This window comes from Lolium rigidum, chromosome 1, assembly GCF_022539505.1.
Source record: "Lolium rigidum isolate FL_2022 chromosome 1, APGP_CSIRO_Lrig_0.1, whole genome shotgun sequence".
NCBI lineage: Eukaryota > Viridiplantae > Streptophyta > Magnoliopsida > Poales > Poaceae > Lolium > Lolium rigidum.
In genome coordinates, this window is record NC_061508.1 from 55,921,537 (window position 1) to 55,947,661 (window position 26,125).

Consider the following 26,125-nt stretch of genomic DNA (forward strand, 5'->3'; position numbering starts at 1 on the left):
ATTTGCGGCATTATGTCTGCACCTCATTTCAATGGGTAGTTAACATGTCTCGTTGTAAGAATATTTGGGCCATGGTACTTTCAGTGCCGCTCTCTTTTTCGCTACCGTCCTGATCGAGTTCCAGTTTTGACCTTGAGTTGCTCTCTGATGAAAAGTCCGGTTTTAGAAATGTATTTCCGACCTGTGAGTGCCTTGGATACTCTGAAGGTTTGTCGATTGAGACAAGACAGGTATCCACGAGTTGTAACTAGAAATCCAACTGTGCCAGTTTGACTCGCTTTCCTTTTAACCTTTCGTTTGCCCACTTGAATAAAATGGTGACTGGTCCTGCACATTGCTTGTTATTCTAGCACCAGGGGAAGTCTGGAAGGAGGGCTGCAACAATGCTTTCAGGCAAGGTTCAACGCTCAAGGAACTTGAGAAGGCACCTGGTATTTCCTCCTTCAGTTCACTTCAAATAGCAGAGCAGAGCAACTTATGGATGTCCATATGTGATCTCACTTTTGTTGTCTTTTGTTATTTTTCGGGCTGTTCATTTTTATTATATATGTGGGTATCCGTGTACAGCAAATGCTCCTCTCTGGACTTGTCCATTTACCTGAAACCTGACCTTTTCTAACTTGCTACTCGTCCGGAGCACACAAGAACGACGGGGCTAGCTCCTGTGTCATCGATCATACCCACCGTATTCCGCATACCCCCGTCTCCCACCGTAAATACTTTCCGAGCTGCCAAAATCGCATCTCCCTGTTGAGCTAACCACCTAGTTTCTGAGTGGCCATTACGCCCGCCGCGAGTGGCACACAGCGCACGCACGCACGCAGCCGGCCGACCGGGCTAGCTGCTGCGTTAGTGCTGACCAGAATCCCGTTTTGGACTCTCCTGCTGCATGTGTATATTATTTCTTCCTCGCTTTTGGACCTCAACAAAAATGGATGGATCAGGTATAAATTCAGGTCTCCTTCAGGCATCACGTATGTATCCACCGAAGAATCGCTTAAGCGGGGCTTTTAATCATCGTGGTGGTATCCATACATGGCACTAGCTTACATCTATCCCTCTACCTAAACAAGAAACTAAAGGCTGGATAATGGGGTTCTGCTTTTTGTTTTGCAACGGGGAAAGGTGTGGTTGAGCATGAGCAAGTGCTCGCCATACATTTTTTAGTTTACCTTTTTTTTTTGTATCACGGAAACTACATGAAGTATGGATTTGAAATCTGCTGGTAAAAAAAGTTTTGATTTTTTGAGCAATTTAAAATTTCCAAATATTTAAAATTTGAAAAAGACATCTTTGACAGTATATGATTTTAGTGTCATAACAATCGGAACTATTTTTCCTACATTCTATATCAAATGTTTGTTTGTGAGAAGAAAATGGCTAGCATGGATCTTGATGCACCTATGAACATCCCATATTGGGGGTGTGCTCCGGTGCAAACGGTGACTTATATGTACTGCCTGATTTGTGGCTAGAACATATTTTGCCCAGGAATTCTCCCCGGCTTACATCTATAGCAGCCAACATTAACTAAAAGAAACCTACCGTATTAGTTTTATACATAAGGCTCTTTTAATTAATAAACCCCTTAACTTTTTGGGATATGTGGCACCGATTACAAAGCGTGAACAAGTTCAAAAGAATGAGACCAAACTCTGAAGGATCAAAGAATTAGAGGGAAATCAAGTGTATCACCCTCCTTCCACCATCATTCAAACAAATCAATGAGCAAAGAGGAAGAGGGTGTATGACGACTACCACCAGTATTGACAATTCGTTAAGAGGAGCTAGACGAAAGGTTTGTAACCCTAGGGACCCGTCGCGTGCCCTAGGGTCGAAAGGGGGTGAAATTCTACCGGTTGGGCGTATCGATGAAAATGTTGGAGGCACCTGGAGCCGGCGGTGACGTAGTAGGTTGAGGAAGCTCTCATCCACGCGGCTGCACCTTCTTCTATATCGGTGGGCCAGTTGGCACGGATTTCGTTTGGCCCCCGAAACCCGCCTATTTCGCACTTTTAGCAAATTCCAACGTCATTGCCGGAGCTACCGCAGAGCTCACGGCCGCAAGGACACCGCCTTCTTGGATGATGTAGTTGCGCTGCCTCTTCCGCTTCAGCGGTCCCGCCAGCATCAGCCCTACAAACATCGGTGGCAAGACGGCGAACGGACGGGGAATGGCCAATTCAGAATACGGTGGCACGATTCTCATGGGAGGGTGCCCAAATTCTTCCATGATGACGACTATGCAGCACGAAGAGGATGGATTTGGTGGGGGCGGGGAGATTGGCGGCGACACCGACAGGGGAGCAAAGGGGGCTGAAACTTCACTCGTGCCTACTATCTCACGTAAACCGTGTGTGTGGGACGAAATGAGAGCTCCAGCCCAACTATATCCAGATTTCCAAGTCGAATACCTAAAACCCCGGATGAAAATTTTCGGGCCGACCATTTTTCTAGCATCTGGTCGGGTAAATTTTTTCTTGCTAATACCCAAAATTGGTGGTTACTTTTCGGACATGGCGGATATACGGGATCTTCTAAAGTTTCTCTAACGCTACCATATTTTTAGGCAAAGTTGCCAAATGGCTTATCATTTACGGGACAAAAGTCCACCGTGTTTTTTCAAGTTTTTGTTAAAAAAATACTAAAGGCAATTGAACGTGAATTGATGCTATTTTCAGCAATTCGGACACGGATGTGGGTTCGACATTAGATTCGTCTTCCTCCCCAAACCCTAATTCCTCCAATCCCTCCAGGTGCCACTTCCTTCAGCCGCTAGCTCGCAACACCCTGGCCACCCTCTCGCTGCCTCCCACATGACTTCGTCTCACGTCGAGGTCCCAACATCTTGGCCGATCACACAGCCGCACGTTGGGAAACATCCTGATTGGCATATTGTTTATGTAGGCTCTTCTTCTTTGACAACCACCGATACATCGGCCTCGCGTACACGATTAGGGGAGGCTAAGGCCGACCTTCGTGTGCTCCTCATGCCACCCGGTGTCCACTCATGCCCAAGCATGAGTTGCCGCAGAGCAACAAGGCGGAGAGGCATAAGCAAGTTCGTCGGAAAGGTGGGAGTGACCACTAGCCACTAGGTCATCATTGGCAATGGTTGCTGCTCTGGTGCAATGGTCCTTTCGGACCTTAGCACGACGACTTCCCGTATATCTACTACAACAAGCTCTACTACGACAAGCTTTGTCTGACTCCAGCGATGGAGGGGCGAGGACAGCGGCGCGCCTTCGGCTCGTGCTAGTGTTTGTAGTCGTCGCTAGGTGGTCCGAGTACCAATTTATAATTTTCTTTATTTTTTAGGTTATTTGTACTACTGTTGATGTTTATTAATAGACTAGTACAAATGCCCGTGCGTTGCCACGGGTCCTCAAATTATATTTCTCAATACACATATATAATTCAAATCTCAAATATGAAAATTTAAAATAACTATACCTGAATCTGGAATGCGAATGAAAGTTAGGTTCAGAACCATGGTTATGGATCGTGTTATAAGATTTTAGCATATCGGCTAATTTATCGTGCCACCGATATTTCGGCCGCTTTTCTGTCTGAGAGCCGATATTTCAACCGATTTCACTCTGGTGACCGATATTTCGGCCGATTGTCAGTGAAATTTCGCTGAAATTCGGTATGGCAGTCGATATTTTTGTCTTATGGTCTTGTAGAACTGTGCATTAGCTCAAAATTTTCATTTTTAGTGATTCAAATGCAAAGAATCAAGGTAATACTTCTGCTCAATGCTCTAATATTATTTTTACATAGCATATTGTACAAAATTTAGTGCTGAAAATTAGGATTTAGAAAAATACTAAGCCAATAAATGGACGACTGATAAAATCGATTAATCGGCCGATAAGCGATTAATCTCCATTTTAAGGCTGACCGATAACTTAAGATTAACGATTTCTTGAACATTGCAAATATGTATTGTGAATATTGACCAATATTTTAATTTTATAATATATTGGCTCCGCGTTGCCACAATCTTTAGTTTTCTTCTGAGTACATTTAAACATAATGTACGTGCAGTCCGCTTAAATAAATATAACACGAGAACCAACCAGAGGTTGGGTGGTTAGGAGGGTGGTTGTACCCTCAGCCCACAAGAGTTCAAACCCCGTGTCCGACATCTGTGTGTCTCATAAAGGCAGAATATTCTTTCAGTGGGAGGCGACGTTCCCGTCGACAGCGAGGCGCCTATGGTGACTTCGTCAATTTCAAGATCCGATCCGCGGCTCAGTCTTCCGAAGATGCTCATAGGGGTAGGGTGTGCGTGTGTGCGTTCATAGAGGTGAGTGTATGCGCGTGTATGTGAGCGTCTACGTTTGTACTGTGTTTCTCAAAAAAAAATATAACACATGTATTTTGAATTCTATTTACTTCAAGTGGGTTGATTTCATGTTTGTTTCTGGTCCACTTAATATGCATCCTAACGGTCTAACAATGCCCAATGCAATGTATGATTCACATCCATGGCATCGACTAAAATTGATGAGCCATGAAAATATTTTAAAATTAGGTTCTAGAAAAAATAATTTTTTATTCTAGTTTTTTATAAAGGGATAACTCATTATATGATCAACAATGTGTTTTTCTATCTATCGTTGAACTGTTTGAAGAGTTCACTTTGATGAAACAACCTTTAATTTCTACAAACCGCGTGATGACCTGGATGATTATAGAATTTTGATTTTACAATATTAATACTACCTCTGCATGGAAAAGAATGTCTTCAAATTTTGACTAAGTTAAGACATCATTTTGTAAACCATGAGAATATATCAAATAAAAACAATTATAGAAACAATTTTACACTAAAATGTTAAAGCAATTGGATCTTTAAAATCTTAACGTTATTCTATCAGGACCTCAAATAGAAACCCCTGCTATCCACACACACACATACTGACTTTTTTTGTTGTTAAAAAAAATGACCTGTGGGTATTTTCCCACGAACCGTCCGTTCACTCTCACTCCCATCTTCTTCTCTCACATAGTACAAGCAGCCTCCGTCCTATTCCCCATTCCTTGCTGCGTGCTGTTCCGGCGAGTACCGCCACCTCACTTCTCACTTGCCTCCCTGCTGCAGCCGCGACGACCTCCATCTCCCCTGCCACACCGCCTCTGCAGCGACGGCCGCCCTTCCCCTGCCTCTCCATGGACGGAGGCGGAGGCACAGACCTCGTCTCCACCGAATCCTCGACCGCGGCCCTCCCAGAGCAGCCCAAGTACGGCATGCTCCCGGAGTTGATGGTCGACGCCTCTCCCTACCTCGCCCGCGACTGGTATTTCGGTGTGCCCCCACCCCACTACTCGATTCCGATGTGTCCGATGTCGTTGTCCCGCGCCTTGATGCTGCCGACATAGCCACAGTTCCACGCTTCGCGCCGCCGCCGCCACAGGCCTACGCCTCGAGCTATTGTGCGTAAGCTTGACTCTAATATTCGCAAATGTTTTATCTAATCAATTGTTTGTTCTCTGTAGCCCACTATTTTGCATATTGCTATAATAATAAAGTATACTTGATTAGTTTTAACTCTGCACCTTTTGATATCACCATTCTGATTAATCTTGCCCGGTCTGAACATGCTTACATATAACTGGATGCATTAGCTAATTTGCATTCTCATTTATGACAAAATGCATTGTTGTCTATCTAAACAACATGTTTCATGGCCCAGTCGCAGCTGAATAGAACCAGATTCTTTTGGCTGCTGAACAATGAGGGAGGGAAGATCAAGCAGCCAATCGGGTCAAAAACCGAGGATATAGAAGAGAAAGAAAATTTAAAATTAAAAGGAGTGCGGGACTGGACCAGATTGAACCGAGCATTTGGCACCTTCCCTTCTTCCTACCTGTAATGTCACTGATGCCCCTCTTATCCAGCCGGCTAACTTGATGTTGGTTGTTTCAGGAGTTGCCATGTTCGTTGCTTTGAGATTTCTCTGCCCGAGCTGAAATATATGATATTTAAGAGTTTGGGTGCTCTAGGTACAGTCTCAATGGTGTAAAGGGATTAATTGCTGATGCTGATTATGCTGTTTCACCTATGTTCATAATGTGGACATATCCAAATATTCGTTGCCTGACAAGACCCCTTCAGGTATCCCTCTCGGTTATTTGCCATCTTTAAGTTAGCTCTGCAGCATTTCACTTACTGCCTCTAATTATGCTATGAAATTAGGATGTGTTGAAAACATTTTAAGTTCTAACCACAGTATCTTTAAGTACCCCTGCAGCCACTCACACTATTTTCAGTTGTAACCGCACGTATTGGTGATTAGTCACAACACCACATCACCTCGTATTAGTGATTCTCCACACCTATGGACGCTTATCTTTTATTAATACCTAAGGAACATAAAAGCAAGATACTTCTTCTTACAAATAATTTCATTTTGTCAATTCTTGCTGCAGGATTATAATGTTCCAAAGTAGAGACATTAAAAAAGAGACAATTATCATGGCAAAATGGAATTCTGGACCAGCACCACATCAAAGTGTGAAGGCAATACTGGACACACAATCTAGAGTAACACAAGTGAGCAACAAAGCTGGCAGGTACACCCTCTGTCCCTCTCGGTGTAATTCAAGATGTGCATGCACACGTTTTTTGGCATTGTGAAAAATGCATTGTTTAACCTGTCCAAAGGAAATAAATACTTGTTGCGCCATCGAGCAAAGGTATTATTTCACATCCTGTTTCATGATTTGTACTACCTGTTTTATGAATGACATATAAGCTGTTTATTTGTGTAAGCACGAATATGCAAGCAAGTTGGTATCAAACTAAATACCAATGCATCTCGGTTTATTTTCGGAAATAAGTTAGTGTGACATGTGACCAAATTTGGTGGTGTTATAAGCCTACCGCAGCATTTGGAGCGTAAAATTAATTGCTACTGGACCATTTAAGGTAGGCATCTGAATTATAGGGTCTTCAAGTAGTGACTATTTTTATGCTTTTTTTTCTGAATTATAGGTAGGGATCTGAATTATAGGGTCTTCAGGTAGACATCTAACGGAACACTGTACTATTTTTTTCTCATGCGTCTATGGGCGCTTGAGTCGGAACTATCTTGTTCTTTCAGTCAAAATACATCTTACACAGAGAAAGTATTTGCACATCTTATACTTCTTCAAGTTGTAATTACATTTTTTGCGATTAACCATGACTCTATGCTTCTATGTTATTTGATCGCCACAGGGTGGACATTGGTATTTAAGATCCATTGCTTCTGGATATCCAACTCCTTAACCACCATAAATTCAGAGTAAGGATCTGAACGCTCACCTTGCCGCTACTCGAGCATAAATATAATTTGTTAGCATCGTGCATTTGTTTATATTATGCTAAGTTCTAGAATTGGCAGACTAATGTCCGGCTTGCCATACATCCGCACAAAGGCCATAGCATCCATGTAGCGACGCCTCTTGTCACGTGGACCACCGATAAATGTTCCAGACAACACTACATGCCTCTTGTCACTCTGTTATCATTTTCCTTAATCTCTTCCATCCGAATATAAGTTGACCTCATCTATGAAAGGTAGTCATAGAGTTAAAAAATAAAAAAGATAATCAGGAAGATGATGACTGGCTTGTATTGCAGACATATATGCAGATAACAATAAACTGAACAAATGATAAGGCCGATGTCGACATGGAAGAGAAGTGAAACAGCAAACGGCCTACTGGTTTATGCCTTAGTGATAGCTGCAGTCGTATCACTATTTTTAATCTATCCGAACAATCTTTGCATTATACATATTGTTCTACTACTGTATTTACCATTGCCTTCTATATGTATATATGCTACTCGTAGTAATGGTAAGGTAGTTTAATTTCTACTGTTTTCGTGTCTAAATATATTTATTCTCTAATCTTAAGTTTGACCCTAGTTAAGATCCAACAATACAATACAGTACACAATGCAACAGTATAGTACAGCTAATCAGGCATCTAAATTTATGTTCTTAAAATGTAGAACCCGCGCAAATCAATTGGCAACATCCGCTGGTGCGTACTAAAATGATGCTAAAACTCAGATCCAAAATGACTGAATATTGTGCTAGCTATTGGAACACTAACATTATATCACCTCCTCCGTTGTCTTTGATTCGACCGGAAATAAGTTTCGCAGTTGTACATATGCAACTCTTCCACGTGAGTAAAATGTGATTCTAAGAGCTGCAGTATACTTACAGATTTTTGAACATGGGACTCGCCTCAGTGCCATCACCCTTTTAGAGGTGTGGCGACTAACAAGATATTGACTCAGCATGGTGGTAGAGGTAGATTGAAGATGAAGATGGATGAACTCGAAAACAATAAGCCTGGTAAGATGGATAAACTCTAACATTAACCTGGAGGTGTATTTTATATGATTGGGAGCGTGAAAATGGGATCGTGATTGGGAGCGTGAGACTGGGATCCTGATTGGGAGCGGGAGACTGGTAAGTTTTGAGTTATATTGTTGCCTTCCCAGAAAAGGAGCTATCTATGGTAAGATGATAAATTCGTCATTATGTTGCCTTCCCAGAATTTGAGCCTAGTCTATGGTAAGATGATAATTAGTCATTATGTTGCCTTCCCAAAGTATAGAGCTTTCTTTTTATGAGATTTCGAGAATTTGAGACATGTCGAATTGATGTAGGTGGTGCTGTCGATGGATTGGCCAGAAATCACCAAGTATAGAGCTTTCTTTTTAGGAGGGAACCAGATTTTATGCCTTTTGTCAGGTTTCTATTTAGGTAAGATGGATTTTATGCAGGTTTTCTATTTTTGTTTACACGCTGGACATTTAGGTAAGATGGTTATGATGGCAATAAACAAAATGCCTCTGATTGTAAGATGGTTATATGGTAAGATGATTATGTCTCCGTTTTTTTTGTCTGTCCGGTATGCTAACGCACTGGATATGTCCGATTTTTGTTGTCTGTCCAGAATGGTTCGGTAGGATTAGGATGTAGTGATGCGGCCCATTATGGCCCATTCGGGATTAGCGATAGGATTAGCGATGGTTGACGAAAGATGAGGCAGAAAACGGAGGAAATTCCTCCTTTTTATATAGTAGAGATAGAGATAGAGATTGGTGGATTTCTCGCAAAAAAAAACTTGATGGGAGGGAGATAGGGAAAGGGGGAGATTTGTTTTTGAAAGTTTGGCTGACAAGTGGGTATCGGTCCACATAAGCAAACTGGCCCTGACAAGTGGGTCCAAGTGGTCAGAAATAGCATTAATTCAATAATTCGTGTTTAGCTAATCAAGGACCGATTTGCGTGCTTCGGTTAAAAAAACATATCCCATGATACATGTTCGTTATTGTAGCTACTTTAAAACATAAATCATTTTTGCCATAAGATAACAATCGGGTACCAATAATAACGTGGACTTTCCAAACTTCTCTCAATCGACCAACGGGCCGAGAATAGGCCGCATCAATCAGTAGGTAATTGCGGATCAATCAGCACGAAGCAATTACTACTAAGTACCAGATCGTGTCATTAGCCAAGTCAGTGCTGCATTGGCTGCCCCACAAGTCAGAGAGATAAAAATTCGAACGAGGTGAGATAACGGCCCCGCGCGCTCTTCATGCACGAACGAACACGACTCCACGCGCTCGAAAATTTCGGGCCACTTTCCTTCCCCACGCGATCGATCACACTACATAAACCACCCCCGATTTCCTCCGTCACATTCAACTTCCTCACTCGAATCCGCCGTACGCAGCCATGGCGCCGCCGAGCTCCCTGGCCTCCGCGCCCACGCGCGCCTCCTTTCGCAAGCGGACTCCCTCCGCCAAGGCCTTGCCCCAGCCGGAGCCGGAGCCCGAGCACCAGAGCAGCGGCAAGCGCCCGCTCAAGATGGCATCGTCCGCCAATGCCACGGCGGGGTCCGCGAAGAAGAAGACGACCAAGGCCAAGGCGACCAGGAAGAAGTTGCGGACATGCGCGAAGGAGGGTGACCCGGACGGCGACGACATTTGCGCCGACGAGCCCGACGAGGAGGAGCTCGCCCTGGCGGAGGAGAATGAGCTGGCGGAGCAGGAGGAGGAGCAGGCGGCGGTGGGGCCGCCGACCAGGACGCGGAGGCGGCCGGTGATCAGGAGGCGGGTGGCGAAGCCGAGACGGGTGCAAGGCAGCGGGAACCACGACCATGAGTTCGTCGGCGAGCCCATCCCCCAGGACGAGGCTCTCGAGGCGTGGCCAACGCGATACCAGCACAGCAGGTAACGCACACATGCATTAGATTGCTCCATTCCCCATCTCTTTCTAGGATGTACTCCTACTCATTCTTGCTAATGGATTATCTTCTAATATTACTAGCTGAATTTTGAAATTGGTCGTCTAATCCGCTGACTTGATTTTTGTTGGATTTGAGGTGACAACAAAAATGCATGTTCGATATTCTGATCTGAGTTGAATCGTGTCTCGCGCATTGCATTGCATTGCAGGGCGAAAGAGAAGGCCCGGGCACACTACCGCTGCGCGAAGGTTGAGGATACCATCTACTCCCTCAATGACGATGTCTATGTAAAGGTCCGTCGTTTTAACTTTTCAAAACCCGTGATTGATTGTTGATTAACGTTTGTATCAATGGATTGTTATGCATATATGCCTCGCTGTGAATCTGTTTAGGAAATGCGCGCCCAAGGATAGTTTATCTTTCGGATGTATGCGCGTACACTGCACAGCTGATTTATTAGTTTCCTTCGAGAGCGGCGTTTCTCGTCCCAAGTGCATATGCTCCTGATTTTTAAAATGGCTTTTAAACATTGTTTGAAGTGTTGAAAAAATCTGACACAAAATGTCGCATGTACATCTTTATGTTCTATGTGCTCGCAAAGTTGTTTCACAAAAAAATCGATTTTTTACGTCATGTGTAAAAAAGATAAATTTTAGTGCTAAAAAAAGCTCTTCACAGAAACATTTTCTTATCTTTTTTTGTACTATAACAAATGTCGATTTTTTGCGAAACTTGTCGTGCACGTATGGAATGTCGTAATGTACGATCAAAAAATTTATTCAGAATTTTTTGATATTATAAAATCTATTTTTTATAGCAGGAACATATGCACCCTAGATCAAATTTGGATTTGCGATTTCTGTCCACAAGCTTTGTAACGATAATGAGTTGTCAATATGGGCAACCTTTCATATCTTGTTGTGATGTGATTGTGAAGTGAATAAATGATCATAAATTCAATTCAGCTCCTGGGTGTATATGCTCCCTCTACCCAAAAAAATCATATTTCTAAGTGTCGAATTTTTTTTAAAAATTGTTTACATCTACATCTCTATAATATATGTGTGTTCGTCATGTTTCAGGAAAACCCAATAATTTATGTGGTCTATGTAAACAAGAGAAAATTTATCTTGTGAAACGCATTATTTTTAGCAATGATTTTTGTCTTTTTTTTCACACGTCACGTGACAAGTCGTTTTTTCATCAAACGACTCTGAGCATGTACCACACGAAAATGTAGATGTGATTTTTTTTTAAAATTTTTTGAGATTTCAAAATGTGTGTAAGATGCATTTGAAAATAGAGGGGGCATATGCTCCCATGTTCCAAAAACACCATTCCCATGAATGATCTGCATGTTTATTAACTTGGAACTGATTTCCTTTAGTAGTAATCAATTCTGCATAACTTCATGTGTGGTAAAAGTTTGGACTAAATTTTATAGCAGTACAATCTAATCGAACTGAATGCTCACGGCTTCATTTTCTTTCACCTAGTGTGAGCAAAAATGCTGAATCAAAGTGCAATTTAGGCATTGGCGTGACATCTAGATGGTTGCTCTTCTGATATATTCGATCTGTGTTTGTTGTCTCGACATCTTACATTTCTAACCCCTTTGCCGTGTATAGGCTGCAGAGGGAAAGACTGATTTTCTCGGCAGGATAGCCGAGTTTTTCGAGGGCACAGACAGCCGTCGGTATTTCACCTGTCGCTGGTTCTACCGCCCAGAGGAAACGGTGTGTACCGTCAGTTGTATTTTTTTTGTATGTCCCAACTCCCAATTGCACTGTGCTGATTGTTGTATTTGCAGGTTATTTCAACAATGATACTAGAAAAAGGTACTGATCACAAGCATGACCCAATACGTGTATTCCTTTCTGAGGACAAGGATGATATTAGTCTTGATTGTATATTATCAAAGATTAAAATAGTCTACGTTGATCCAAACGTAAGTACTTTTGCCTACAACTGTCCATTAATAAACCTGTACATATGTTGTTTCTCACTCTTTTTCCTGTGCTTATGCTTTAGTTAAATTCAATATCCAAGGCTGAGAAGCTTGTAGAGTGTCAGTTTTACTATGACATGTCTTATAGCGAGGCCTTTTCAACTTTTGCCAACATACCATCAGGTAACCAAAGTTTAATGCTGCAACTTGTCTTTTTACCATGCTAATATGAATAAATGTTTTGGCACCAAGTGGCACAGTATTTCCTAACTGAAAATAATGTCGTGAAATATTTCTATACAGTGTTTATGATGTCAAAGGTAGTAAATATGTACAATTTTTCTAACCGTGGTTCTTATTGCCTTATTTCTCTCATTAGAGAATGGGCCTATAATCAGCGATACTGCATCTAAGTTCTCGGGTGATACTGTCGATTTGGGTGAGACATCAGCTAAGAAAGCAACCCTTCTAGACCTTTACTCTGGTTGCGGCGGGTTGTCAACAGGCCTTTGTTTAGGTGCAGCTCTAGCCGGGGTCAAACTTGAGACGGTACTTTTCTACATCATCGTTTGGCTGTGATTATGTATTTGTGATCATGATGCTAATCCTACATCTTTCTTCTGTTTTATAGAGGTGGGCGGTTGATTTTAATGAGTTTGCCTGCAAAAGTCTGAAGTATAATCACCCTGACACACAGGTGTAAATAAAATTGTAAACTACAATCTTGGTTCCCTTTTGTTGCATATGAATTATATGTTATGTGTCGTTTGTTTGAATGTAGGTTCGAAATGAAAAGGCCGAGGATTACCTTGTACTTCTCAAGGAATGGGCTGTCTTATGTGACAAGTATGTCCATAATGTTGTTCATTCTGATTCAGTCGACCCTTTAGAGGATGAAGAGGAAGATGACGGCCCTCTAGGAGAGGATGAGTATGTGGTGGACAAGGTTATTGGAATATGCTATGGTGGCACTGGGAAGGAAAATACTATATACTTTAAGGTAGCCGTCTTATTTGTTGTTGGGTTTACTCGAAGTTTGTAAATACTGTATGATTGATACATGGTTGTTTTTGCAGGTGCAATGGGAAGGCTATGATTCTGATGAAGATTCATGGGAGCCGGTGGGGAACCTAAGGTTGGTATCTCATTTGTTATATGCTAATTTAACAATATTTTCCTAATAAAAGTGCACTGACTCTTGTTTTATACCTAGTGACTGTGCTCTGAAGATTAAAGAATTTGTACAAGAGGGTCACCGGCTGAAAATTTTGCCACTACCGGTGAGTATTACTCCTTTTGCCTCTTTTTTCTTATTCACACGTTTTTTTCTGCCATTTACATAATTTCATGTAGGGCGATGTTGATGTCATATGTGGCGGTCCACCGTGTCAAGGAATCAGCGGGTTTAACCGCTTCCGAGACAGTAATAATCCTCTACAGGACGAGAAAAATCGACAGCTAATTACTTTTATGGATATTGTCGAATATTTAAAGCCAAATTATGTTCTCATGGAAAACGTGGTGGACATAGTAAAATTTGCTGAAGGTTACCTGGCAAGTTATGCATTAAGCCGCTTGGTTTCGCTCAATTATCAAGCACGGCTTGGCATGATGGTGGCAGGTTGTTATGGGCTGCCGCAATTTCGTATGAGAGTTTTCCTTTGGGGAGCTCTTCCAACAATGGTCTGCTACCTGTTTATCATGATTTTTTTCATGTTGAATGTTTGCTGGTATTATATTCTGTAGAATGATTTATTTTCATTTGGCAATGTAGGTGCTCCCAAAATACCCATTGCCTACCCACAAGGTTGTTTGGCGTGGCGGAATCCCAACTTCCTTCTCCCAAAGCATTGTTTATGATGAAACACAAGAATCGACGCTTAAGGAAGCTTTGCTACTTGGTGAAGCAATATCAGATTTACCTGAGGTAATTATTCAATTATCTAATATACCTAATAGCCTACACATTTTTTCTTACTCCTTTTGTGCAGATAGGTAATCATCAGCCAAATGAGATAATGGAGTATGGAGGTAATCCTAGGTCTGATTTTCAACAATATATACAGATAAGTCGAAAAGGTATTATGTTTGCATCTACTGACTCTTCAAGTTTTCCTTGTGAAAGATAGTAATTACAATTTTAGACTTTTATGGTGAGCTGAAGATTTTCTCGATTGTTCCAGATATGCTAGATTATTCCTATGAACACAAGGTTTGTTCTGAGGATGGTAAACTGCTTGATCACCAACCCTTGCAACTAAACAAGGATGATCTTGCACGTGTACAGCAAATCCCCAAGAAAAAAGGCGCAAACTTCCGTTGTCTCAGGGGGGTCAGGGTGGGAGAAGGCAATAAAGTCGAGTTTGATCCTGAAATCGAGCGTGTCTACCTCGATTCAGGAAAGCCTCTGGTATTATTTCTGCTTCCTAACTCTTTAATGGTATTTGTATATGCTGAAATTTATGTTATACGTTTTGCATGTATTGTGTTATACCAATAGCATAGGACAATAAGTTACTGCATTGTAGTTTGGATGTATTTCCTATGAATAGTGAATGCCTATAATTCCATCCTGTTTCTGTGGGATTTTATTTGGTTTGTATAAACTTTTGGTTTTATTATATCTTTTCAAACAGGGACTAAATGTACAATCTAGAACACAGTTGGCTTCAACAGTCAAATCTTCTTTTTCTGTAATGACTGATGTATATAATTTTCTCACTGTTATTCTCGTCACGTGCACTAAATCAGAGTGAAGAAAAGGGAGAACAATAAATTTTGAGTTTATTGCTATGTCCATAAGAACGGCCGAGAGAAGGAAGCTTCAACACATTTATACAGCTAAACTGCTAAATCCAATATGTTAGATTAAGGATTGTCTTGTTGACTTTGCGCATACAGAGTTCCACCGGAGTTGCGATTTTTCTCAACATGAAGAGAAACCTTAACTGTGCAAATATCCTCCTGAGTTAAGCTTACCAATGTATATATGTGCTTGAGGTTCCTGCTGGTCATCAGAATAGATTAGTGCTGCGACATAGGTATTTTAGGTCCCAGAACTCACATATAAACCTAGAAAATGTTGGTCGGCTCTGCATCTCTTACCCTCTAATGTAGATATCTTCTTGTGGTTCCTGCTGGTGATCAGATTAGATTAGTGCTGCTTACCAATGTAGATGTGCTCTTGTGGTTCCTGCTGGTCATCAGAATAGATTAGTACTGCGAAATCAGGATTTTCTGTCTCAGAACTCACATATAAACCTATAAAGCGTTGGTTGGCTCTGCATCTCTTAACCTGTACTGTTCTCTACTTTCTGCTCTTTTGATAAATAGCTTGTTTAATAGACCAGTAAAAAAGCACTGTAGATGGTTCCATGATGCTGCCACCTCATTACAGAAGACCAGAGTTTTCGTGTGATCACTCAGTTAAGAGCTCTCATATTTCACAGTAAACACATTAGCTTCTGAGTTTCTTGTTACTATCCTTGAATTCCAGATAAACCCAATGATCTTTACAACACTATCAGTAGTCAAATTACATGGAGAACCTTCATATTAGTGGGAAATAGGATGCTGTTTTATCTTTGCTTCCATCTCTGAAGAATTCATCAAGTGAAAGAAATGTTGACACATGGTTGATATAGTTTCTTATGCAACCTAAGATTGCTGATGTGCTAGTTTTCCGTGTACCCAGGTCCCTGATTATGCCATGTCTTTTGTTGGGGGAAAATCAAAGAAGTGAGTGTCCGAATCTGTTTTTCTTTTTTTCTTTTTGTAACATTGTTCAAATTCTATAATTGTAGTTACCTATGATGATTCTCTTACAGGCCATTTGGACGTCTTTGGAAGGATGAAACAGTTGCAACGGTTGTGACAAGAGCAGAGCCGCACAACCAGGTTAGTGTAGACATACTATGATGTTTTGCATATAGTGTTTTGCTGATCCTTTTTCTTTGCTCTCTTAGTAATGATACTGAATGTTCTATTCTTAGATTATCTTGCACCCAGATCAAGATAGAGTGTTGTCGGTCCGTGAGAATGCAAGATTGCAGGGTTTTCCTGATTATTACCGGATGTGGGGTCCTATTAAACAGAAGTGAGTTTATCTGTCAAGTATCCAGTTGTGTTTGATATTTGTTTTCCAGTGATGAATTAGAATGGGGGATCACCATTATTTTTGTGATGATACTAGGTACATCCAGGTGGGTAATGCCGTGGCCATTCCTGTCGCTCGGGCATTGGGATACTCTCTTGGTCAGGCATACAAAGGCAATTCAGAAGGGCTTGACCAGGCACTTTTTGTTCTTCCCAACAGCTTCACTTCCTTGGGGCAGGCTGCGGTTCCGGATGTCAACATTCATTCACCTGTAGGCGAATTGGTAGAGTAGACAGGGTTTGATTTGAGCCCACTAGAGAGACAGTTACTGCTTGATTGAATGGGTTCTGTCGCATTTTAGTGTTCTTCCAAACATTTTGCAATCTACAGTTTTGACATTTCAATATCTATCTTTTATTAAGTTCATATCAATTTGTCTTTCCTGCCTGAAGATCATTGCTGTGTTTTGTGGCTTCGAAGGTTGCCTGAAGAAAGATTAACATTAGTTCAGGCAATCCAATTATCGTTCTTCCTTCATTGGTTGTCAGCGTGTATTTCTACAATAGACCTGAATCATGCTGATCCTGAAATTGATTATGTATTTGCAGCATTATGTCTGCACCTCATTTCAATTGGTAGTTAACATGTCTCGTTGTAAGAATATTTGGGCCATGGTACTGTCAGTGCCGCTCTCTTTTTCGCTACCATCCTGATCGAATTTCAGTTTTGACCTTGAGTTGCTCTCTGATGAAAAGTCCAGTTTTAGAAATGTATTTCCGACCTGTGAGTGCCTTGGATACTCTGAAGGTTTGTCGATTGAGACAAGACAGGTATCCACGAGTTGTAACTAGAAATCCAACTGTGCCAGTTTGACTCGCTTTCCTTTTAACCTTTCGTTTGCCCACTTGAATAAAATGGTGACTGGTCCTGCACATTGCTTGTTATTCTAGCACCAGGGGAAGTCTGGAAGGAGGGCTGCAACAATGCTTTCAGGCAAGGTTCAACCCTCAAGGAGCTTGAGAAGGCACCTGGTATTTCCTCCTTCAGTTCACTTCAAATAGCAGATCAGATCAACTTATGGATGTCCATATGTGATCTCACTTTTGTTATCTTTTGTTATTTTCGGGCTGTTCATTTCTATTATATATGTGGGTATCCGTGTACAGCAAATGCTCCTCTCTGGACTTGCCCATTTACCTGAAACCTGTCCTTTTCTAACTTGGAGGCGACAACACACCGTGGAGCTACTCGTCCGAAGCACACAAGAACGACGGGGAAAGTCGCTTGTGAAACTGCAGCCTTAGGTGCAAGCAAGGTAGGTGAAATTAGTAGTGACAGTGCCACATGACCTCTCACTTCATTGCATCATTAGCAGAGGTTGTCGTCAGTAGGCGTTAAATTCCTTAGATGCTTACATGTAGACTTAAAAACGCAAACCTCAAAACTAAAGACGCTTCGCTCCTGCGCGTCGCTCCCGCGGGCGGCGCCAGGAGCTAACCCTAGCCGCCGCCGCCAGTCCCTCCCCACCTCTGTCCCTCCTCCTCGCCGCCGGCAGAGGGTGACGCCGGGCAAAGCCCCGGGTGCGCCGGCGGTGGGGGGGCCTTTTCTCCCCTTCGCGCAGCGGTGGTGGCGAGGGCCCCGTTCTGGGCTTGTCGGGGTCTGAAGCTCGGGCGCCTTGGCGGCCCAGATCTCGACGGCCGGTTGGGTGACCTCCGGTCGGCGGCGCTGCGTGGATCTGCATCGGGCGGCCGCGATGGTGGCGATGCTTCAGGTGGCCGCGGCGGCGGCGCAGTTTCGGGAGCTGCGACAGCGGTGCTGCATCGGGCGGTCGCGGCGGCGGCGCTGCATCGGGCGGCCGCGGCGGCGGGTCTGCATTGGGAGGCCGCAGCGGCGGGTCTACATCGGGAGGCTGCGGCGGTGGCGCCGCATCGGGAGCAGCGTGGGCGGAGGAGCCAGCCGGTGGCCATGGCGGCGGTGCTGCTTCTGGTGGCTGCGGCGATGGGCGGGCCCCGTTCTGGGCCTGTCGGGCCAGTTGGCTGTGCGGTGGTGGCTTCGGAGGGTGCGGGGTGTTCACGTCTGCGGACTTCGGCGGTCGTCCTTGAACTCCGTGTCGGTGTTGTCGGCGTCCCCTCTATGTGGCGTTCCGGTGGCGTCCACGGTGATCTTCGGCGGTTCTCCGTTGGCTGCGGGCTGTGGTTGCCCTCTGCGCGTCGGCGGCTACGGGTTTGCCAGGAGGTTGCTCAGTGCTGCAGATGGTGGTTTGTGCCGGTCCTTGTTGGCGGGCGCGAGGTCTTGGAACTCTTCGCTGGGCGAAAACTCTGTCTTGGCGGCTGGCCGGGACCGACGACGGTGACGCCTGTGGGCGCCGCATACTTCTTGAAGGCGTCGTCAAAGCGGGTGTTTCTTGTTCTCCGCTCGGGTTCTCCGGGGGAAACCCTAGATCCCTCGCGGGATCGGGCGTGGGCGGCGCTCTTGCGTCGCTTTGCCTCTTGGGGCCTCGCTTTGGATGTCCACCGGACAATGGGACTTGTGGAGTGTTTTGGTGGTTTTTTCGGCGGAGGCGGGTTCGTCTTCGGCCAGGCAGGGCGCGGCCTCGGGGCCGGTGTGGTAGTTGGAGCCGTGGCTCCGGTCTTTCGCCTCCGCCTGTTGCGTTGAGGTGTGGTGTCGACCTGGCTGGTCGTCGACCCGTGTGGAGCGCAGCCTCGGGGCTGGCGTGTGGTGTCATGTTGTAACGGTTTTTCGACCAGTTTTCCTCATAAACGGGCCAATTCTTTTCTCCTATATCAATGAAAGGCAAAGCTTTTGCCTCGTTTCAAAAAAAAAATGTAGACTTACATGGCCTGAACCTACATGTCGACTTACATGGCCTGAACCTACATGTAGAAATCATGTTAAAACTAGTTTTTATGACAATGTAAATAAAAATAATAACGTTCAGCTTCAGTAGAGTTCAATCATCATGGATCGCACTCACCTCTGGTCATGCTACAAGTTAGGATCTGTTTCTCCTGAATCTAGTAACCGGTTTGCACTCCTCAAATCAGCGCTTGTAACTTATGCTGGTGCTGGGTTAGAGTGCTGACCAGAATGATGATTTGGACTCTCTTGTCTATGAACCTTTATCCCAGTTGCCAAATCGACCGGGCTGCTGCACTATGAGAGAGTAGATTTTTTGGGACATTTCCCTTTGAGACACATTATGGAAGTGCCTCTAAACATGATCTTTAGAGGCATTTAGACAAATGTGCCTCTAAATAGTGCTAATGTTAGCGACGTTCGGGACTTCCAGGAGAAGCGATCGGGAGGTGGCTGAAAAAACCCATCTAGGGTTCCGTCCCCTCGCCGGCGACAATGCTGGTCCGCTCCGCCTCCGGTGGCCTTAGGGCCTTGGAGGTGTGGAGGACCACGGCCTCTCGCCGACGGGAGTGTTTTTGTTCTTTGTTAGGTTTTTTTCAATCTCTTCTTCGGGATGGTGACGTGGCGGCTCCATCTTGATGTCAGAATAAGATCCTCCCCGCTCTATCCTCGCTCTGGTGGTGTGTCTAGCATCGGCGGAGGGCGCGTGGAGTCATGTGGCCGGCGGATCTCGCGGGATCCGATCGGTTTTCGTGTTCGTTGGTGTGCTTTTAGGTCGGTCTCTTTCGATCTAAAGTTGTCATCTTTGGTGACGGTTGCTGCTCTGGTGTGCTGGTCCTTTCGGACCTTAGCACGATGACTTCCCGTTTGTCTACTACAACAAGCTTTGCCCGGATCCGGCGAGGACATCGGCGCGCCTTCGGCTCGTGTCAGTGTTGTAGTCGTCGCTAGTGGTCGAAAGACCTACTTGTAATTTTTATTACTTTTGGGTCAGTTTGTACTGCTATTGATGATTATTAATAGATCGGTTGAATTTTCGCAAAAAACAATTATACCATATTTAGGGGCATTTGGTTGAAGTGCCTCTAAAATTAGGGGCATTTGGTTGAAGTGTCTCTAAAAATGGTATATTTAGGGGTACTTGGTTGAATTGTCTTTAAAAATAGATGTATATTTAGGGGCATTTGGTTGAAGTGCCTCTAAAATAGGTATATTTAGGAGCATTTGGTTGAAGTGACTCTAAAATAGGTATATTTAGAGGCATTTGGTTGAAGTGACTCTAAAAATAGGTATATTTAGAGGCCTTAAAAATAGTTATTGGGTGTTCTAATTAAGCAACTTTAAAGCAGCAACTGCTGTGTGTCTGTGTGTTCTAATTCAGCAGTGCCCCCTGCATCTCCATGCTCCGGGCGAGAGAAATTGGGTTTTCTCTGGGAAAAAATAATACAATCAAACTCTACAAAGAAACCTGAATTAAAATCGATAGACCTAGGAAGCACATACATACGAGAAAACACTCTATATCGTAGGCCGATAGCGAGCAAATCGTCGGACTGATGCGGCACCGTCCATCTCGTTTCCATCGTAGGGCCTCAGATTCGTTTTGCTTCCCACAGATTATTTTAGGCCCATTAAACCCGTCTGCCAACATTAATCCAAAAACTAAGCCACCGGGCGGCACCCCAAATTGAGCCCAACCACGTCATTATTGTTCTCTCCTCACCGCGCCTCAGCTGATCAGCTCTCTCAGCCGCAACCACCCATCCGACGACTGTATATCGCCACCTCCACCTGCATGAACCCGTACGTCGGCTCGCATGCCGTTCTGCCGGGGATCTCTGACCGCCGGCGGCCGACGCGGTTGGTGGCGACTTTGCCAGATCGAAGCAGCAGGTCGGGGCAGGTAGATTGGAGGCGGTTTGACCTGAAGATCTTGTCGTGAGCGACATCCTGCTGTATCCTCTGGTCATTGCGCTTTTAGGAAGCAATTCCCCATGGATTCTCCAAGGACTATGGCAAACTATCAGCGGAGAGGTAATCACATAATTGACACGCTTCCTTGATATCTCATGTATGCTTCCATTGTTTTGACACAAATGCTTCATTATTTATGCCATTCTTTTTCTACACAGAAAATCGTTGGGAGTGACGAGGTCCCAACGCACTTGCAGACGGTGTCCTAGTTGCACATACAGTAATACTTTCTAGAGTGCAAACGATGTTTGCCGATGTCCAGAATCAGGCACACGTTCAGGAGATGTCCAACGTTCATAACTGTGATCGTCAGATGTTGGCTATGCTTCTGCAGCCTCGGCTCGGGCACCGGCTGTTGTCAGGCTCGTATTTGTCTTAGCGATCTTACATCGCTACCGGTCGATGGTCAATGGAAGCATTCATATGTTTTTGATTTTGGTGGAAACACGTTGTACTTCCAGTAGAAGCAAATTCTCCAATATATAGATGTAAACATGTTGCTGTACATTACAGACGAGGTATTTTATTGTTAAATAAGAAACGAATTTTATTGTACTCGAAGCAAAATATATAGATGGTCACAAACTAACTACTCCGTACACCAGTTCTTTGAAACAAAACAATGTTATATGGAAGCATATATCAGTAGCATTGGAAACCATATTTAGGAAGGAAAAACTTCAATATTTGATGGAAACAACTTTAGCATACTAAGCGAATTCTATTATAGATGGAATCACAATTTTCATTATTTGTCATGCTTCACTTCCCATTGTTCATGCTTCAGGTATCGCCAAATCTTGCTTCCAATGTCTCCAGTATCCTACTACCCAATAACAAGTGATAAACACAATATGTTCCTATTACCAATATGCGTGCTTCATACCATAGACTCGTGTAACAAAATTTGTACAGAAAAATATTATTTGGCATGGAAGCAACCTTCAATTGCATTGGAAGTATATTCCACTATTATTGGAAATAACATTTTCTTCCTAATGAAGCATACCGTAGAGATTTTGTCAGGCTAAAGCCACGCAAAAATTCAGGAATTAGTTTCCTAAAACCAAGCACACATATTCCAAACAGGAGTATTGAATGCAAATTCACGCAATTAGTTTCCTAAAACCAAGCACACAGATCTGATGTTATTAATCGTATTAAGTAGGAAATAAATCATGTAGACTAACCCCATCCCATGCGCCAGTTTTGGTGGGACATCCTAAGCTTCACGTGAAGCCAATCCAACGGCTCTAGAGTAGTCCGATGAGAAGCAGATATCGGCATCCGATGCCTAGTGCTGCCCACATACCTATAGGTAAAGCTTTTCTTCTTTTCAAACGGGCAAGGATACGAAGGTTCCAGAAACTGAATTAAGAGAACCGGTGGGCATACAAGTTACACCAAGGACCATGGCGGAAATAAAAATACATATAAAATATATTCAAAACTTATTCTTTTAATAAAAAATTAAAAAAATAGACAAAATAGTGTATCACGCTGTGGTCCAATGGTCAAGCTAGTTTGGGAACAAACCCTGCCGGTCCATACTCCCACGTGGAAATCCCACACCGCACACAAACACGCGGCCTGCCCCGCTCGCGATTCACCTGACGCCGCCGTGCTGCTGTCTTCTACGCCGCTCCCGGCCCTCTCCAGCGCCGCCGTTAGTCGATGCTGGTTTGCGCCACCGTCCGCTGTAATCTCCACCGTCTCGATTTTATCCTCGAGGTCAGTGGCGGACGCAGCGGGGGGGCCGGGGGGGCCGTGGCCCACCCAGAAATTCAGCCCGCCCAGATTATACCCCATGGAAAAAAAGGCCGATTAGCCTCGGCCAGGTCCGGAGTCGTGGATACTGGCGTCGTCGCGTCGAGGTCACCCGCATCGCACTCGCACCCTGCGATTCCCCACGCCCCGAGCGGCTGAGCCCCCAACCGCCGTCGCCCGCCGGCCTCGCCAGCCCCCCGCCGTCGCCCGCCGCCGCCTCGCCGGCCTCGTCCGCCATCGGCCGTCGCCCGCCCGCGGCCCGCCTCGCCCGCCCTCAGCCTCTACTCTGTTTCTCTGCCCGCCGTCCGCCGTCGCCCGCCGTCGCCCGCCCCGCCGGCCTCGCCCGCCCTCAACCAGTCAACCTCCGTCCGTCCGCCGTCGCCCGCCGTCGCCCGCCATCGCCCGCCATCCAGCGCCGGCCTCGCCTCGCCGGCTCGCCCCAACCTCAACGCGGACGGAGGAGCAGTTCCGGGCAGAGAGTCTGTCTGGTTGTCCGCCCCTGTCCCCTGAGGCCCTGAATCCCTGATGGCCTGATCTTCCCAAGACCCAAGAGGCCACGACCAGAACCAGAACTCCAGAAGTGAGCCCCTGATACTGCATTTCTACCATTCACCATCAAGTTTGCTGTTTGCATATGAGATATGACTCTCTGTTTATATGAATAAACTGTTATTTTCATGTGTGTATGTATCATTGTATCAAATTATCATTTATCAATGTATGTTTGTTAAATCTTATATGATGAAGAACACATAAAATTGTTAAATTAGTAATGTTTGAATGTTTCAATTGTGTAGAAATGAAGAGAAATAGCCAAATTGCGCTACTTTTTCAGAAACAAGCATCAAAGAAGATTGCATCTCCGGTCCAATCCGATATTGTTCACGATGAAGAAGTCGAATCCGATGTTGAGAGTGAGATTGACATTGAAGATACAACACCACAACAACCAAATGCAAGGTCACATGATGCTCACTTTTGTCCACATGATCCGGGGGAAAGGATTCCTATTTCAAGTTATGATGTTAATATTCAAGATGATGTTCGGAGAGGATATATCCTAAAAGGTCCGTGCCAACCATATGAGCATGATTTCACAACAACAAAAAGAAGGGCAAAAATCGGCACTTTAGTTGTGTTTGGTTTCATCACTACAATTGGCTAGAATATAGTATCGAAAAGGATGCGGCATTTTGCTTTGTGTGTTTCTTGTTCAAAGAGAGAGCCAATGGAGGTCCCGGAGGAGATGCCAATAGATTCAAATGTGTCAATCATCTTGGTGAGCTCTCTATTAAGCTTGTTGAAACAAAAAAGCATGTTGTTTATGATTTAGTTTACATGCTTCTCAAATTGATATTGCTTCTACCGGTGGCGACGGCGAATGTTGAAAGAGTATTTTCCGCAATGAGTCTAGTAAAAAACAAGTTGAGAAATAGTATGGGTGATGACCTCTTGAACCATTGCTTAGTGACATTTATCGAGCGAGGGGTGTTCATTCATGTAAGTGATGATACCATTGTTGAAACTTTCATGGCAATGCGAAACCGTAGATTGAAGAAATGATGTAAGTTTCTAATTATGCTATATTCTACAATGTAAGACCCTTGTAATGTTTTGAACTATTTGTATTGTAATCGTGCACATTTGATATATGTATTGAACTCCAATGCAATGAATTCGTCTTGTATATTGTTCATTACTTCATTATGCAAAGGTTTTTCACAATTTGGGGGGTGCGCAAAAAAAAATTTGAGGTGTGCCCCCCCTCCAATTCTTTCCTGCGTCCGCCACTGCTCGAGGTCCCTCTCGCTCGCCCACGACCCTGTTGTGATGTCGCCCGCCTCCCTGGGAACCCTAGCCCCCACTCAACCGCCCTTCTCCGTGCGGCGGGATCGATCTCCGACTCCATGGTGCCGCTCACCATGGAGGCGTTATGTCGCGGCCCTGCCTCCAACAAACGTGAAACCGAGGTATAATTCATGCAATCTAGAAAACGTTTGCGTCGTTGTATTTCAAAGTATGACTGACCGTGTAGTTTTCAGTTGAATTACATAGGAAACATCATAATGATGTTAGCCTTTTATTGATGTTGAACACTATACCGGGTGTTACCTTTGTTTGCTTTATCTTATGGCAAAATAGTATTTGTATGACCATGTTCATGAAAAGTTAATACATTGCTTGATTCTATTTAAAGTTCTTCATTCTCCTGTCTATTTCATATTCAGTGTTTCCTGGTAATCCTGCATGAGAGTATTGTCACTTTCCATATTGACTTTGTAGACTATGTACGCACATTGCTGAATTTGTTACGTATGTACTGTGCAATAGCCAGTTCACTTCTTTGGCTTATATGTCTTTTGTTTGCTTCCATACATGCAGAGTGATGGAGGCAATCTTCAATGTAGAGTGGTGGAGGCACCGTGAGCAGTACCCTCACCGTCGAGGGTGTCATGGTTGCCTCCTACATCTGTCCAGCGATTGGTTTTCACCGGTGTTTACATATTGTTACTACTGTGAACATTACTACTGCGTTAAACTTCTTTACAGTTCAGATTCGGATTTGTAATTTACTATTGTTGGCAACTTCTTTAAGTTGATGTGAAGTCGTTGTTGCACAAGATCATGTGACCATCTTATTGTGAAGTATGTATTGCTTCATTGGATGTGAATTATTGATATTGTTGTTGCGGCTGCAAATTATATATTTTAATGTGAAAACATGCTATTTTTTGGGGCAATTTTCCGAAGTGCGTCTAAAGATGTATATAGGAAATTTTCCAAAATGCGGCAAAAAAATATATAGAGGCACTATCCCAAAGTGCGGCTAAAAATATATAGAGGCACTATGCCAAAGTGCGGCTAAAAATATATAGAGGCACTATGCCAAAGTGCGGTTAAAGATATATAGGGGTATTTATAGAAGTGCCTTTGAAATATATAGGAGCATTTAAAGAATTGCCTCTAAAAATTTATAGGGGCAACTACGAAAGTTCCTCTAAAAATACTATTTTTAGAGGCATTTTTTCAAAATACGGCTATAATTTTTAGCAACATGTTTTAATTGGGCATTTTTTAAGTGTCTCTAAAATAATTAGAGGCACTTTTAAGTGCCCCTAAAAATAAGCTCTCCCCGTAGTGCTGATTCTGGGTTAGAGTGCTGGTGCTGGAGTATATTTTTCCTCTCGCTTTTGGACCTTAAATAGAAATCAATG

The 26,125-nt window shown here is 43.8% G+C and overlaps 1 protein-coding gene across 1 annotated transcript; it reads left to right on the plus strand.

The window, feature by feature from the left end:
* Positions 1-9,755: 9,755 nt before the first annotated feature.
* On the plus strand, positions 9,756-16,605 carry LOC124708201 (DNA (cytosine-5)-methyltransferase CMT3-like). The gene is made up of 18 exons (XM_047239890.1): positions 9,756-10,252; positions 10,478-10,562; positions 11,898-12,005; positions 12,080-12,217; positions 12,301-12,400; positions 12,597-12,766; positions 12,849-12,914; positions 12,999-13,217; positions 13,294-13,352; positions 13,431-13,497; positions 13,571-13,900; positions 13,992-14,144; positions 14,209-14,296; positions 14,401-14,627; positions 15,912-15,955; positions 16,045-16,114; positions 16,210-16,313; positions 16,410-16,605. The coding sequence occupies exons 1-18, from the start codon at positions 9,756-9,758 to the stop codon at positions 16,603-16,605; spliced, it is 2,721 nt and encodes a 906-aa protein (XP_047095846.1).
* The last annotated feature ends 9,520 nt before the right edge of the window (positions 16,606-26,125 follow it).

Coding starts and splice junctions, on each gene's coding strand:
- LOC124708201 (XM_047239890.1), top strand. CDS start 9,756: ATGGCGCCGCCGAGCTCCCTGGCCTCCGCGCCCACGCGCGCCTCCTTT. Junction 12,767..12,848: donor CCGGGGTCAAACTTGAGACG/GTACTTTTCTAC, acceptor TCTGTTTTATAG/AGGTGGGCGGTTGATTTTAA. Junction 13,353..13,430: donor GAGCCGGTGGGGAACCTAAG/GTTGGTATCTCA, acceptor TTTTATACCTAG/TGACTGTGCTCTGAAGATTA.